This window comes from Salmo salar, chromosome 16 (assembly GCF_965601325.2).
Source record: "Salmo salar chromosome 16, fSalSal1, whole genome shotgun sequence".
Lineage (NCBI taxonomy): Eukaryota > Metazoa > Chordata > Actinopteri > Salmoniformes > Salmonidae > Salmo > Salmo salar.
In genome coordinates, this window is record NC_138306.1 from 73,472,900 (window position 1) to 73,485,729 (window position 12,830).

Genomic DNA, 12,830 nt, shown 5'->3' on the forward strand with positions numbered 1-12,830 from the left:
GAAGTCAGTTGGAGGTAGTCTCGTGAGCCAATGCTAACTAGTCTAAGCTATCTACTAGCATGTGCTAACTCTAGTTAGCAATTGCGCTAACGCTAGTTAATAACTTCCTTCAAACTGCACGTAGAGACAAATGGTATCCACGAGTTCATCTGACTTGGGGAAGTAGAAAAGGTATGAAATTGTATGCACTCACTACTGTAAGTCGCTCTAGATAAGAGTGTCTGCTAAATGACAAAAAAAAGGGGGCTTGTTGCAAAAATCCCATAGTAGGCCTTAAATGTTCCCCAGAAATGATTTGATATGGACATAAAAACGGCTGCATTGAACCTCAGAAGTTTTGGGGCAGAGAAAAAACGTAAACATTAACAAATAATTTTCACAGTTATTAAGCTAATTTCCTGTAATTCTACACATTGAAATGACATGTCATGTTAATATGATATTTGAGTGAGAATGACTAACAAAATCAATGGGGCCCCCTTGGAGGTCAGGGACCATGGGCATGTGCCCTCAGTATTTGGCCATGATTACTGCAAATTTAGGTAGCTGGCTAGACTAGCTACCAATCTAAACATTGTTAGCTGACATGGTTAACTGAGTGACTGACATAAGAGAAACTGCTGTTGCACAATCACATGTTTAAATTGCAGCTGGTATATTCTACTATTCTTACTCTCAATAAACTGAGTTCATTTTCTGGGGGGGATCCATAGGCCCCAAGTGACCGCTTATGTCTGGAATTGGCACTGCCGGAGTGTCAGGCAAGTTTAATCGCGTGCCCCTAATGATTCTGCTCACCCCAGGACCTTACTTGATCGGGATTAGTGGACAGGATCGCCAATGCCTAGGAAACAGACTTGTTCCTTTTGAGAGAATGTTTTACAGGAAAAGGCCAGGATTAAATCCGATCCGCAGTAGCCTGGTTAGCTGAAAAACACATTGCTTGTTTTGGGGGTCGGTGGTGTAACTGCTTTGATTGGATTGAATCCTGACCTTAAATATGTAAGGAACAGTGTCTGGAAAATACATATCTTTGTAATAGGGTTGTACTAGTAGCAAGGTTTTTAAAGTTGATTCCCCGATAAGACTCAGAGCTGTAAGGTGATCTGTTTTCACACTGGTACTGAAGATAACCAGGTGTCGCTCAATTAAGGTTCCGGGTAGAAGTTTCCCCTAACCACAGATCTATAATCAGATTACCATACTACCCACATCCTAACCTTAACCACTACGGGGATGACATATCAAACCCTGTATCAGGCAACTTCTACCTACTCGAGGTCAACAGAGAAAACGTGTTTTAAGGGCAGATTGGTGTATTTCTAGGGGCTGGATTAGATCCGTATCGAGGAAGATCCATGTTATAGCGCGATTGAAATTGAAAGGCAACGTTCCTGAGTTCTCGGAGACTGTATTCACTGTAAACGCCATTGTCTCACGTCAGATGATGTCCCTCCTCGGCGACGCTCGTCCCTCAACCAATATCAGTGCATGCCGAATCGTCTCCCTATCCGAAGTAAGACAATGCGGTAAACGCTGCATATGTCGGCTCAATCGGAAATTACCGTTACATTTTAACGCAGATCTTCCACAATACGGAATTAATCCAGCCCTTATTCGGAGGGCAGCTAACAAATGTGATTGGTTACGTTAAAGCAATAAATATGAATGGGGTTAGAAAACATCCACACAGAGATTTGAACATCAGGGCATCAACAAGATCAGAAGGTGACCTTCTGGTCCCTGTACCTAGTCCATTGAGCCACTAGGTGGGAGGCACCAGTCTTTTTACCGCACATATATAAAGCTGTTTGTCAGAATGACAGTAGATTTGGGAATGTGATTGGTTACGTATGTTGGGTTAGAGAACTGAAACCACACTGGGATTCGAACTAGTGACCTTGTGTGTCGAAACTAATTTTGTACACCCTCTACCGCACGGCATCTCAGTGCTAGAGGCGCCACCACAGACCGGCCGGGTGGGCCGTCATTGTAAATAAGAATTTATTCCTAACTGAGTTGCCTAGTTACATTTTTTAAAATGTTTTATTTAACCTTTAATTAACTAGGCAAGTCAGTTAAGAACAAATTCTTATTTACAATGACGGCCTAGGAACAGTGGGTTAACTGCCTTGTTCAGGGGCACACGACAGATTTGTACCTTGTCAGCTCAGGGATTCGACCTAGCAACCTTCCAGTTTTCTAACCCCATTCATATTTATTGCTTTAACATAACCAATCACATTTGTTAGCTGCCCTCCGAATAAGGGCTGGATTAATTCCGTAGTGTGGAAGATCAACGCTCTAACCACTAAACTACCTGCCGCCCTTTTAAATAAAGGTTAAATAAAACATGTTTTACCACCTAACAAGCCTTTCTTTATTTGACATTCACCTGTTGCTGCAAACTCTGCCTATATCCAACCAATCACATTTATTCTCCCCTCAGAACAAGATCGAAAAAGAAAAACTCCACTGAGCTTTTAACATCAGAGGGCAAGGTGGAGCTACCACCATATTGTTTATACCGCTGCAATCCTTTCAGACCTACACCAGTATATAGTGTAGGGGTTAGGGGTCAGTTGGGAATTGGGCATCTATGGGTCCCTTTTGGGAAATGAGCATGCACAATTATTGACATAAAAAGAACCAGCCGTACATCTAGTTTTAGAGATTCCGTATTCATTCACAAAATGAGCTTATTTTGTTGCTGTACATTTTTTGTTTTTTACATGTAATAAAACAATATCTGCACTGTTACCAAACACCATCTGCTGTCTTCATTTCTGGTGGTAAATAACAAATTGATTAGGTAAAAAAATATATAATCAGCTCTATTTACAATGAATTTACGCAGATGATACAGATGATGCTTACATTAGAAGTTGATCAGACACTTGTACTATGAGAGAACTATGGCCACGGTTAGCCCCCTAATCAGACAGGTCTACTAGGGCCTCATCAGTGCAGGTTAGAGTTGAGTATCAGAGGTAATTCACTAGGGCCGGGATTCAATCCGATCGCGGATTTGGACAATGCACCACTTAAAGGTAATTTCCGATTGAGCAGACATATGCAGGGTATACTGTGAATGTGGTCTCTGAACTCGTAAATATTGCCTTTAAACGTGCACTGCCGACAAAGCGCGATCAGATTGAATCCTAGCCTAGACAAGCCTTACAGTACCTTTACACAACAATAACACCCTACCAGAGTCCTGGGCCCAGATCCACAAAACACTTCTTATGCAAAACAAGTAAGACATTTCTTCTTAAGAAGGTTTTGCGAACCTGGGCCCTGGAGTCTGGAGTGGAGGTGGTCAGGAGTCTGGAGGGGGGTTTGGGTCAGGGTTAATTGAGTTCATCGGGTACGGTCGTGCAGGGTGAAAGGTCATCTGGTAGTGTCTTATGAGACTTGAGTCAAGGTCAGGTCAGGTGTTAGGGTGAATTAAGTTAATCAGGTAAGGAGCAATATGGTCATAGCAGGTCGTCCGGCAGGGTCTTATAAGGGAGAATGCCTTTGGGGTCTAACATGGTCTTAATTTTCCCCATCAGAGCGACAGCCAGGCTGGCTTTACTGTAGTAAATATAGTTCCTCTTCTTCAGGCCCAGGCCATGCTCTGCGCTGATGCTGCCCTGGAAACGGGCCGTCCACTCATAGACAAAGGGTTCAATGGAGGTCAGGGTCTTTGGTAGGAGAGGTGATGTTCAGGTGGAGGTTACCATCACCTGGTGGGAGGAGAGGACACACGCAGAGTCAGGCATACACACACACACGGTTAGACAGTCACACACACACACACACACACACACACACACACACACACACACACACACACACACACACACACACACACACACACACACACACACACACACACACACACACACACACACACACACACACACACACACACACACACACAGTCTTACCAACGTGTCCGTATCCCACCACACTCTTGGCCCTGTCTCTCAGGTGTTCTCTCATATCTGTGAACAGCTGGTAGATCCGTTCCACAGGAAGTGAGATGTCGTATTTATATGTGAAACCATCATGAGTTAAAGCCTCTGTTACCCGCTCGCGCAATGACCAGAGAGCCTAAACACACACAGGAACACACAGAAAACTGAATGAGGCAACATGTCTTGCATCCTCCAATGTTTTATCATTCTTTTGAATGATTCTCTTCTATTTGTCAGTTTGATATCAACATATCCATAAATGAAAGTCACCTTGATTTTGGCCTCCTCCGTTGCTACGGTCCCGTCGATAACCTGGGATGATGTCATGGCCTCCTCCAGAAACTGGTGCAACTTCTCCTCATCGTGGGTGGGGTTAGAGCCGGACGTTTCTATGACGATGTAGAACGGACAATCTGCAGAACAAAGCAGGAAATAGATAAGTGGCTTTGAACCAATCAGAGTTAGAATTAGTCAAACTAACAATTACTAGAACGTTCAGTTCAAAAGCATTACAAAATGTGTGTGTGTGTACCTGTGATGGGGTTAGCCAGTTTGAGGTGTGTGTTCAGTAGTCTCATACACTCTCTGTCCAGGAACTCAAAGGCTGAGAGGATCTCTCCCAGCATGCCTCTACACAGCTGGAAGGTCTGCAGCAGCTGCTCAAAACTCTCACAGCCTGGACACACACACGACCATATCATCACAATAAATTGTCATGACAATCATCTCACAGAAGAAACACATCACATGCATCATATATTAGACAGCGTGAGAGTCTGTAAAAATATAAATAAGTCAAAAGGAGGATGCATATGTGATGATCACCAGTTACAAGGTCAGGAGGGGTCATGAGATCAGGTAACACCTACCCAGGAAGGCCACGTTGACGGCTTTAGGTTTCCGTGGACACAGGATGGTTACCGCGGATATGACCCCCAGCGTGCCCTCTGACCCGATGAACAGCTGTTTGAGGTCATATCCTGTGTTGTCCTTCCTCAGGGTGGCTAGGTAGTCCAGGACCCTTCCGTCTGCTAGCACCTACACACAAATACACACACAGAGTATTGGTGCTGTCCTTTATAGTTAGTTGAATTTCAACAGGCATAGCCCCCTATCTCCCCCCTCCCCTACTGACCACCTCCAGTCCTAATACTGTCCCTCGTAGGGATCCATAGCGTAGCAGCCTCAGCCCTCCAGCGTTAGTGGCTACGTTGCCTCCTATATGGCAGCTTCCCTTTGCCCCCAGGTCCAGAGGCATGATGTTGTCCCTGTCCTCTAGGAAAAGAGACAGGCTCTCCAACACACAACCTGTTTGGCACGACAGAATACCAAGCGGGAGAGGCACGACAGAATACCTAGCGGGAGAGGCACGACAGAATACCTAGCGGGAGAGGCACGACAGAATACCTAGCGGGAGAGGCACGGCAGAATACCTAGCGGGAGAGGCACGGCAGAATACCAAGCGGGAGAGGCACGACAGAATACCAAGCGGGAGAGGCACGACAGAATACCTAGCGGGGGGGGGGGGGGGGGGGGAGAGGGAGAGAGGGAGAGAGGGAGAGAGGGAGAGAGGGAGAGAGAGAGAGAGAGAGAGAGAGAGAGAGAGAGAGAGAGAGAGAGAGAGAGAGAGAGAGAGGCTCAACTGGATTGGACTGTAAAACACTAGGGCAAAACTTTGAGAATTGGAACAGGAAATTTGACGTGTAACTGACTAATGAATACTGACAGAAACCCTAGAGTTACAGACGATACTGACCGGAGACAGAGTCGAAGTTGAGGACGATGTTCATGAGAGCGGTAGAGAGGATGATCTCATCATAGACAGGAACACTGCCTCCCACCAGCCCTGTGTTACCACCCTGAGGACTCACTGCCAGGTTACGACTGTTACAGTACCTACAGGAGAAACACAACACAACATTAGAACACAGGTACACTGCCTGCTACCAGTCATGTAACACTACAACAGTAGAGGAAACCTGGCTTCATACACTAGAAGACTGGAGAATAATACCCAAGGATCTGAGAAACTTCCTCTGTAGTCTGGGGCCTCAGCAGAACCTCACTGAAACCTGCACAGACAGAGAGAGGAGATCAACACATCAACTCAATACAACAATAAGAAGTACATAAACAGTTCCTAACAACCCTACAGAGGAGACAAAGATAGCAAGCTCTTTCCTCCACAATCTCCCTCCTCTGACCTATCTTTCTACACTTTAGTTATTTAGCAGACACTCTTATCCACAGCGACTTACAGTAATGAGTGCACACATTTTCATATTTGTTTGTACTATTTGTTTCTCTCACCCACTCACTCTCTCCCTCCCTTTCTTTCTCTCTCACCTCTCACGGACTTGAGCCAGTCCACAATACTGGTCCCCAGTATATCTGGGTCAGTGATGGTCCTGCCTGGTATTATCTTGCTGGAGAAGGCCAAGTCCTCTGGAGTTACACTGGAGAAAGGCCTCCTCTCTGGGGCAGCTGCGGGGGACGGGGTGGGTCTCTCTCCCCCAGCATGGAGCTCCTGACAGTGGACACCACAAGACCCGGGCCTGGGTGTCTGGAGCAGGCCGCTGCTGAAGCCTGGGGGTAAAGTTCTGACCAGGGCTGGAGGTGAGGCAGTGCTGAGGGGACTCAGCCACCTGAGAGCAGTCCTCAGACGCAACCTTCTGTGGAGGAGACCAGCCATGGCTGGGGAGAGAGCGGATGCCTCGAGTGGATGGGGAGGGATACTAGTTAAATTGCAAAGTGTATATTTGGATGTTTTACATGCACTGACTTTAATTTAAGTTTGACAAAGTATTCCTGCAGAACTAAAACCAATCATAGAACGACACAATCTAATTGTGTAAATCTAACCACAATCTAATGGTTTAAACACACACACACACACACACACACACACACACACACACACACAAATACAGTAAGCTAGTGCCATGCAACAATGCCATACTTCCCCTTGTTAACCCACTTTCGTTAACATACTGTACCGGTCACTGTAGTTCAGTCGCGTTTGTGCTTTTCTTAGCTTCTTAGAATGTGCACCATTGTCAATAGATGGACGACGTTTTCCTTGAACGCAACAGCACTGCAACTTTAGATCAGACTTGTTATGACATGGGCTATTATTAGCTAACTAGTTAGCTACTAATGTTACACGTCAACCACTGAAAAATACAAGATGTGGCTATAGCTAGCTAACATTACTTTGTATAACGTCTACAACGTCAAGATTGTTGGTCAATCAATTGTTTACATCAAGGACAGATAGTTAGGAACCTTGTATGTAAGAACGAGTGGGAGGTCAGGACCGTTTTGCTGAAAACACAGTTCTGAGGAGGTGCAACACAAAAATGTTATTTCCGGTTTTGAACCTTCACAATAAAAGCTTATATCTGATAAAAACTCTCCTAAAACTTTAGAATAATATTTTGATTTATTATATAACATTTCAATAGCCACTGGTCTATGAATGATATCTGGGTATAACAAAACAAATCATAACAAAGGCAAGCTTTTATTTTATCAGCAGTTCATTTTCTGAATTTGATAATAAATGAATCTCCCTAGGCATACAAGATTGGGTTGCCTACCTCCCACAATGTTAACAATGTTCCATTGCCCTAGGTCTGGGATTTCCTCGACTAATACATCATTTTAAGAAAGTATGATCAACTGTAGAAATAGGAACTCATACAGTGCCCTCTTGAATTATCGGCACCTTATGTATATATGTCTATAATATTAACAAAAAGGTGGTGAAAAAATGTTGTTGTTGTTTATCAGCTTGATCTTACACTCAAAATATCATATGAATCTAACCTTTAACTGAGTTAAAATTATTCAAAGAAAAAAATAATCGTCATCAAGAAATAATTATTTTATTCACAATAATTGTCACCCCTGCATTTAGTACTTTGTGCACCCTCCCTTTGCCAAGATAACAGCTCTGAGTCATCTCCTATAATGTTTGATGAGGTGGGAGAACACATAGGAAGGGAAGGGATTTGAGACCATTCCTCTATACAAAGACTCTCCAGATCCAGTCCTTGGTCCTTGCTTGTGGACTCTCCACTTCAGCTCACCCCACAGTTTTTCAATGGGGTTTATGTCGGGGGACTGGGATGGCCATTGCAAAAGCTTGATTCTATGGTCAGTGAACCATTTTCGTGTGGATTTGGAGGTATTCTTTGGATCGTTGTCCAGCTGGAAGATTCAACAACGACCCAGTTTTAGCCTCCTGGCACAAGTTTCGACCTAAAATCTCCAGGTACTTGATGGAGTCCATGATGCCATATAACCTAACAAGGTTCCCATGGCATTTGGAAGTAAAAGAGTGTGGATTAGGTTATTTTCTGCATGGCCATGACACTTTTTACGCCAAACCCACCTCTGGTGTTTATTGCCAAAAATCTATATTTTAGTCTCATCAGATCATAGAACCTGATTCCAATCATAGTTCCAATGACATTTAGCAAACTCCAGCTGCTTACGTTTGTGGTTTGGTGACAGCAAAGGCTTTCTTCTGGCAACCCTTCCAAATAACTTGTTGGCATGGAGGTGGCGTCTAATTGTAGTTTTGGAGCCTTGATGACCCCAAGATGTAACCAAATTCTGCAATTCTCCAACTGTGATCCTTGGAGATTTTTGTTGCCACTTGAACCATCCTTCTCACTGTGCGTGGGGGCAAAATACACTTGCGTCCTCTTCCAGGAAGGTTCATCACAGCTCCAGTTGTTTTACATTTCTTAATTATTGCCCTAATAGTGGAGATGGGTATTTTCAGGAGTGTAGCTATCTTTTTTATAGCCATTGCCTGTTTTTTTGAAGTTCAACAATATTTTGTCTCATTTCATTTGTGTGTTCTTTGACCTTTTCTAAGTTGATGGATGGCTAAGGGAGTTTAGCCTGTGTGTCACCTCATTTATACCCCAGTGAAACAGGAAGTCTTGGATGACCACCTATTTTAAAAAGTAAAATCTTAATCAGAATATACATCAACTATATTTTGTTGATAAGAATTTCTAGGAGAGCCAATAATTGTGACACGCCTGTTTTTGAATACAATTATTTTTTTATTTGAACAATTTTAACTCAATTGAAGGTTAGACTCATTCAAGTGCATTATGTAATTCTATGGAGGACATCTCATAACCACATTGGAGAACCATTCTTGCTGCCTTTTATTGTGCTATCTGTAGTCTCTTGAGGGCATCAACATTTTAGTCATTTAGCAGCACCTGCATCAACACCTGCATTACCCCAGACGACAGAAGTTCATTTGACTATGGATGACAGCTTATGAGATTTGTTTTAGAGTTTTCTCTATCTATCCCAACGATATAAGCGCTGGTAATATAAGTATAAGTATAAGCACTGAATGCTCTAGCATTCCCTCTGATAGGCTATGTTTGCCATATTACACCTATATCTCCCTGTACATCTATCCAATACTTTCAAGATGTAAGAGTGCTTAGTGTTTATACTGTGTTATGCAGTATGCCTTAACAAAAATCAAACAGAGTAAACATTCTTTCTTTATTTTTTAATGCTTTGTTTTTTCATTGCATGCAAAAATACCATATCCCTCCCTCCCTCCCTACTCTCTCTCTATTACCCAGTCTACTCATCCATCTTCAAGCTTTCATCCCTTCCCTGCACTTCTATCACCCTCTCAGTTCCACCTCCAGCTGGCTCCCTCTTTTTCTTCTTCTCCAGTCTCTTCCTCTCCTCTTTCCTCATCTTTTCTCTCTTCTTCTCCTCTTTTACTTGAATCTTTCGCTCCATCTCCAGGAACTCAGCTTGAGCTTTCTCTCTCTTTTTCAGCTCCTCATAACACTTCTTCTCTTTCTTAATTCTGTCTTTCATCATGGCATTATGTATCTTCATCAGCCCCTCTAACCTCTTTTTCTCTGCCTTTTCCTTCTCTTTGCTTTCCTTCTCACTCTTTTTCTGTTCTAACTTCTCCCTCTTTTTCTCAGCCTTCATGACTTTCTTCTGCTCTTTCTCTCTCTCATTCATCTCTTTCTTCTCCCTCTTTTTTTCCTCCTCCTCCTTGTCTTTCATCTCCTTTCTCTCTTTCTCGTCATCTTTCAACTTCTTATTTAGTATCTTATTTTTCTCTTTTTCCTTCATCTTCAAAAACGGGATTTTCTTCATGTGGTTCATGACCAGAAAGCCCACTCTTCCCAGGATGGTCACTGCTCTCTCTGATGAAACCGTCCCATTGGAGCACTTGGAATGGGCACAGTCTGCCTCATGCTTCAATCCCTCCTTCGGGCTCATCTCCTTGACGCTCCTCTCTTCACTCTCAATTTCAATGCCAATGCAATAATCCTAACAGGAAAACATTGAGTCTAGGTGTAAAATTGTTTCAATGTGGCACATTCAATACACAATTGAGTGATCAACATACAATGATGGCCTAATAACCCTAGTGAGGGGTGATGTTTTATACTATGAGCAAAGAGCAGCAGGGTTGGGGTCAATTCCATTTCAATTCCGGTCAATTCAGGAAGTACTCTAAAATTCCAGTTCTCTTCAACGTATTGAATTGAAATGGAACTGACCACCATCCCTGTAAAGTAGTAGTGTAAAATAGGACACCTACCTTTGCCTCTTCCAGGGTCCAGGGCCTGGGTTCCTCATCCTCTGACCTGCATATGGAGGCTCCCACTGTAACAGGCGTCTTAGTGACCACGCAGATCAGAGGGGTGGGCAGCTCATCATTGCGGGTTGCCAGAGTTAAGTTAGCATCTGAGACCAGCTGGTGAGCGTGAGGGCAGATATCCAACTCCACAGTAGTGCCCATCCCTTTCTGATCTGGCTGCTTGTGGTCCTTGTCATGGATGCATGCCAGGCTTGGAGGAAGTAAATGGACAGGGCTTTTATCACCTGTCAGTTCCTCTCTCTTGACAGTGGATGCAACTGCACATCCCTCTATGTCAACTGAGCACTCTGTGGTGTTCTTAACGGTCTCCTCTGGCTGTTTGTGGTCAATGTTGTGGGTGCAGGGTAGCCTTAGAGGCAGTGCTGCGGGTGCAGGAGGACTTTTATGAGTCAAAAACTCCTCTTGGAGGACAGTAGACACAGAAGCGGCTGCTTCACTGGCAACTGGACACTTGCTGGCGCCCTCTACTGCCTCCTCTGGCCGTTTGTAGTCATTGTCAAAGACAAGTTGCAGACTTGAAGGCAGCACTGTGTGAAGAGCTGGAGCTGCCGATGGATCCTCTCTATTAGCAACTGATGCCTCTGCGGCGACTGAGCACTCAGTGGCGCCCTCTATCGTCTCCTCTGGCTGCTTATGGACATTGTCCAAATTGTGTGACAAGCTTGGAGGCAGCCTTGGAGCAGGGCTTTTATCCAGGTCCTCTCCCTGGACAATGGAATTGCCTGCAGTGATCTCTGTGGCAAGGGAGGACTCTGTGGCATCCTCTTTTTCCTCCTTGGTCAGTTTGTGGTCAGAGTCACAGATACATGGTGAGCTTGGAGGCAGTGCTGCAGGGTCAGGAGGGCTTTGATCAGCTGCCATGTCCTCTTTGAGGTGAGTGGACACATCATTGGTTGTTTCACTGGCAACTGGACACTTGTTGGTTCCCTCTGCTGCTGCCCCTGACAGTTTGTTGTCAATGTCAAAGACACCTGGCAGACTTGGAGGCAGCATTGGGACAGGGCATTTAGCTGCTGATCTGTCTACTCCATCAACAGTAGCTGTGTCTGAAGTGGCCTCTGTAGCAAATGAGACCTCATAGGCATCCTCTACTGTGTGCTCTGGAGGCATGAAGTCATCGTCAAAGACTGGTGGCAGGCATGGAGGCTGCACTGAAGGAAGAATTCTAGCTTCCCATCGGTTCTCTCTCTTGACAGTGGCTGTACCTGCAGTGGCCACATTGGCAACTCGGCACTCCGTGGCTGAAACAGCACGCTGGGAGGTTTCCGGGACATTGAATGAATTGCCAATGAACCGCTGAGCCAGTGGTGGAAGGGAGAAAGGATAGAAACTGTCCTCTTCCTTGAAATTAGATATTGCCACTGGAGCAACTGAGACCTCAGTGGTTCCCTCTGTCTGCTGTGGTGGAATGGAGTCATCGTTAAAGAAGTGTGGCAGGTATCGATGAAGCATTGAGGAAAGATGTGTATCTGTCGATAAGTCCTCTCTTTTACCAGCAGATACATCTGCAGTGGCATCTGTGGCAACTGGGCACTCAGCAGGGACAAAGTAGGAAAATACAACATGGTTGGTATAGGCCTCCGATTGGTGAAAGCCAGTGGTGGGAGGGAGTCAATACAGGGAGCCATGAACTCAGTGAGTGGACGGTTGGTCACATCTCTCACATTCTGCGGGAGAAAAGAAACAGACCTGATGAAAGTGATCACCTTCAGTACATACATACTTTGAGTGAACACTATATATTTATACATCACATATACAGTGCCTTCGGAAAGTATTCAGACCCCTTCACTTTTTCCACATTTTGTTACCTCACAGCCTTATTCTAAAATTGATTAAATCATTTTTTTTGCTCATCAATCTAACGTCTTCCATTGAAGAATGATGGAAAATGGCCGCTGTATTCTTGGGGACCTTCAATGCTGCAGAGATTTTTTCGTACCCTTCCCTAGATCTGTTTCTCGACACAATCCTGTCTTGGAACTCTACGGACAATTCCTTCTACCTCATGGTTTGGTATTTGCTCTGACATGCACTGTCAACTGTGGGACCTTATATAGACAGGTGTGTGCCTTTCCAAATCATGTCCTATCAATTTCATTTACCACTTGTCCAATCAAGTTGTAGAAACATCTCAAGGACGATCAATGGAAACAGGATGTACCTGAGCTCAATTTTGAGACTCATAGCAA

General features: G+C 44.4%; 1 protein-coding gene across 1 annotated transcript; it reads right to left on the reverse strand.

Moving 5' to 3' along the window:
* Positions 1-2,662: 2,662 nt before the first annotated feature.
* d2hgdh (D-2-hydroxyglutarate dehydrogenase) lies at positions 2,663-5,426 on the reverse strand. Its single transcript, XM_082962892.1, is given in 7 exon segments — positions 2,663-3,693; positions 3,695-3,728; positions 3,933-4,098; positions 4,233-4,375; positions 4,495-4,638; positions 4,832-5,000; positions 5,098-5,426. Coding segments are annotated over 7 exon segments (996 nt in total). The 5' UTR covers positions 5,221-5,426; the 3' UTR covers positions 2,663-3,476.
* Between the last annotated feature and the right edge of the window lie 7,404 nt (positions 5,427-12,830).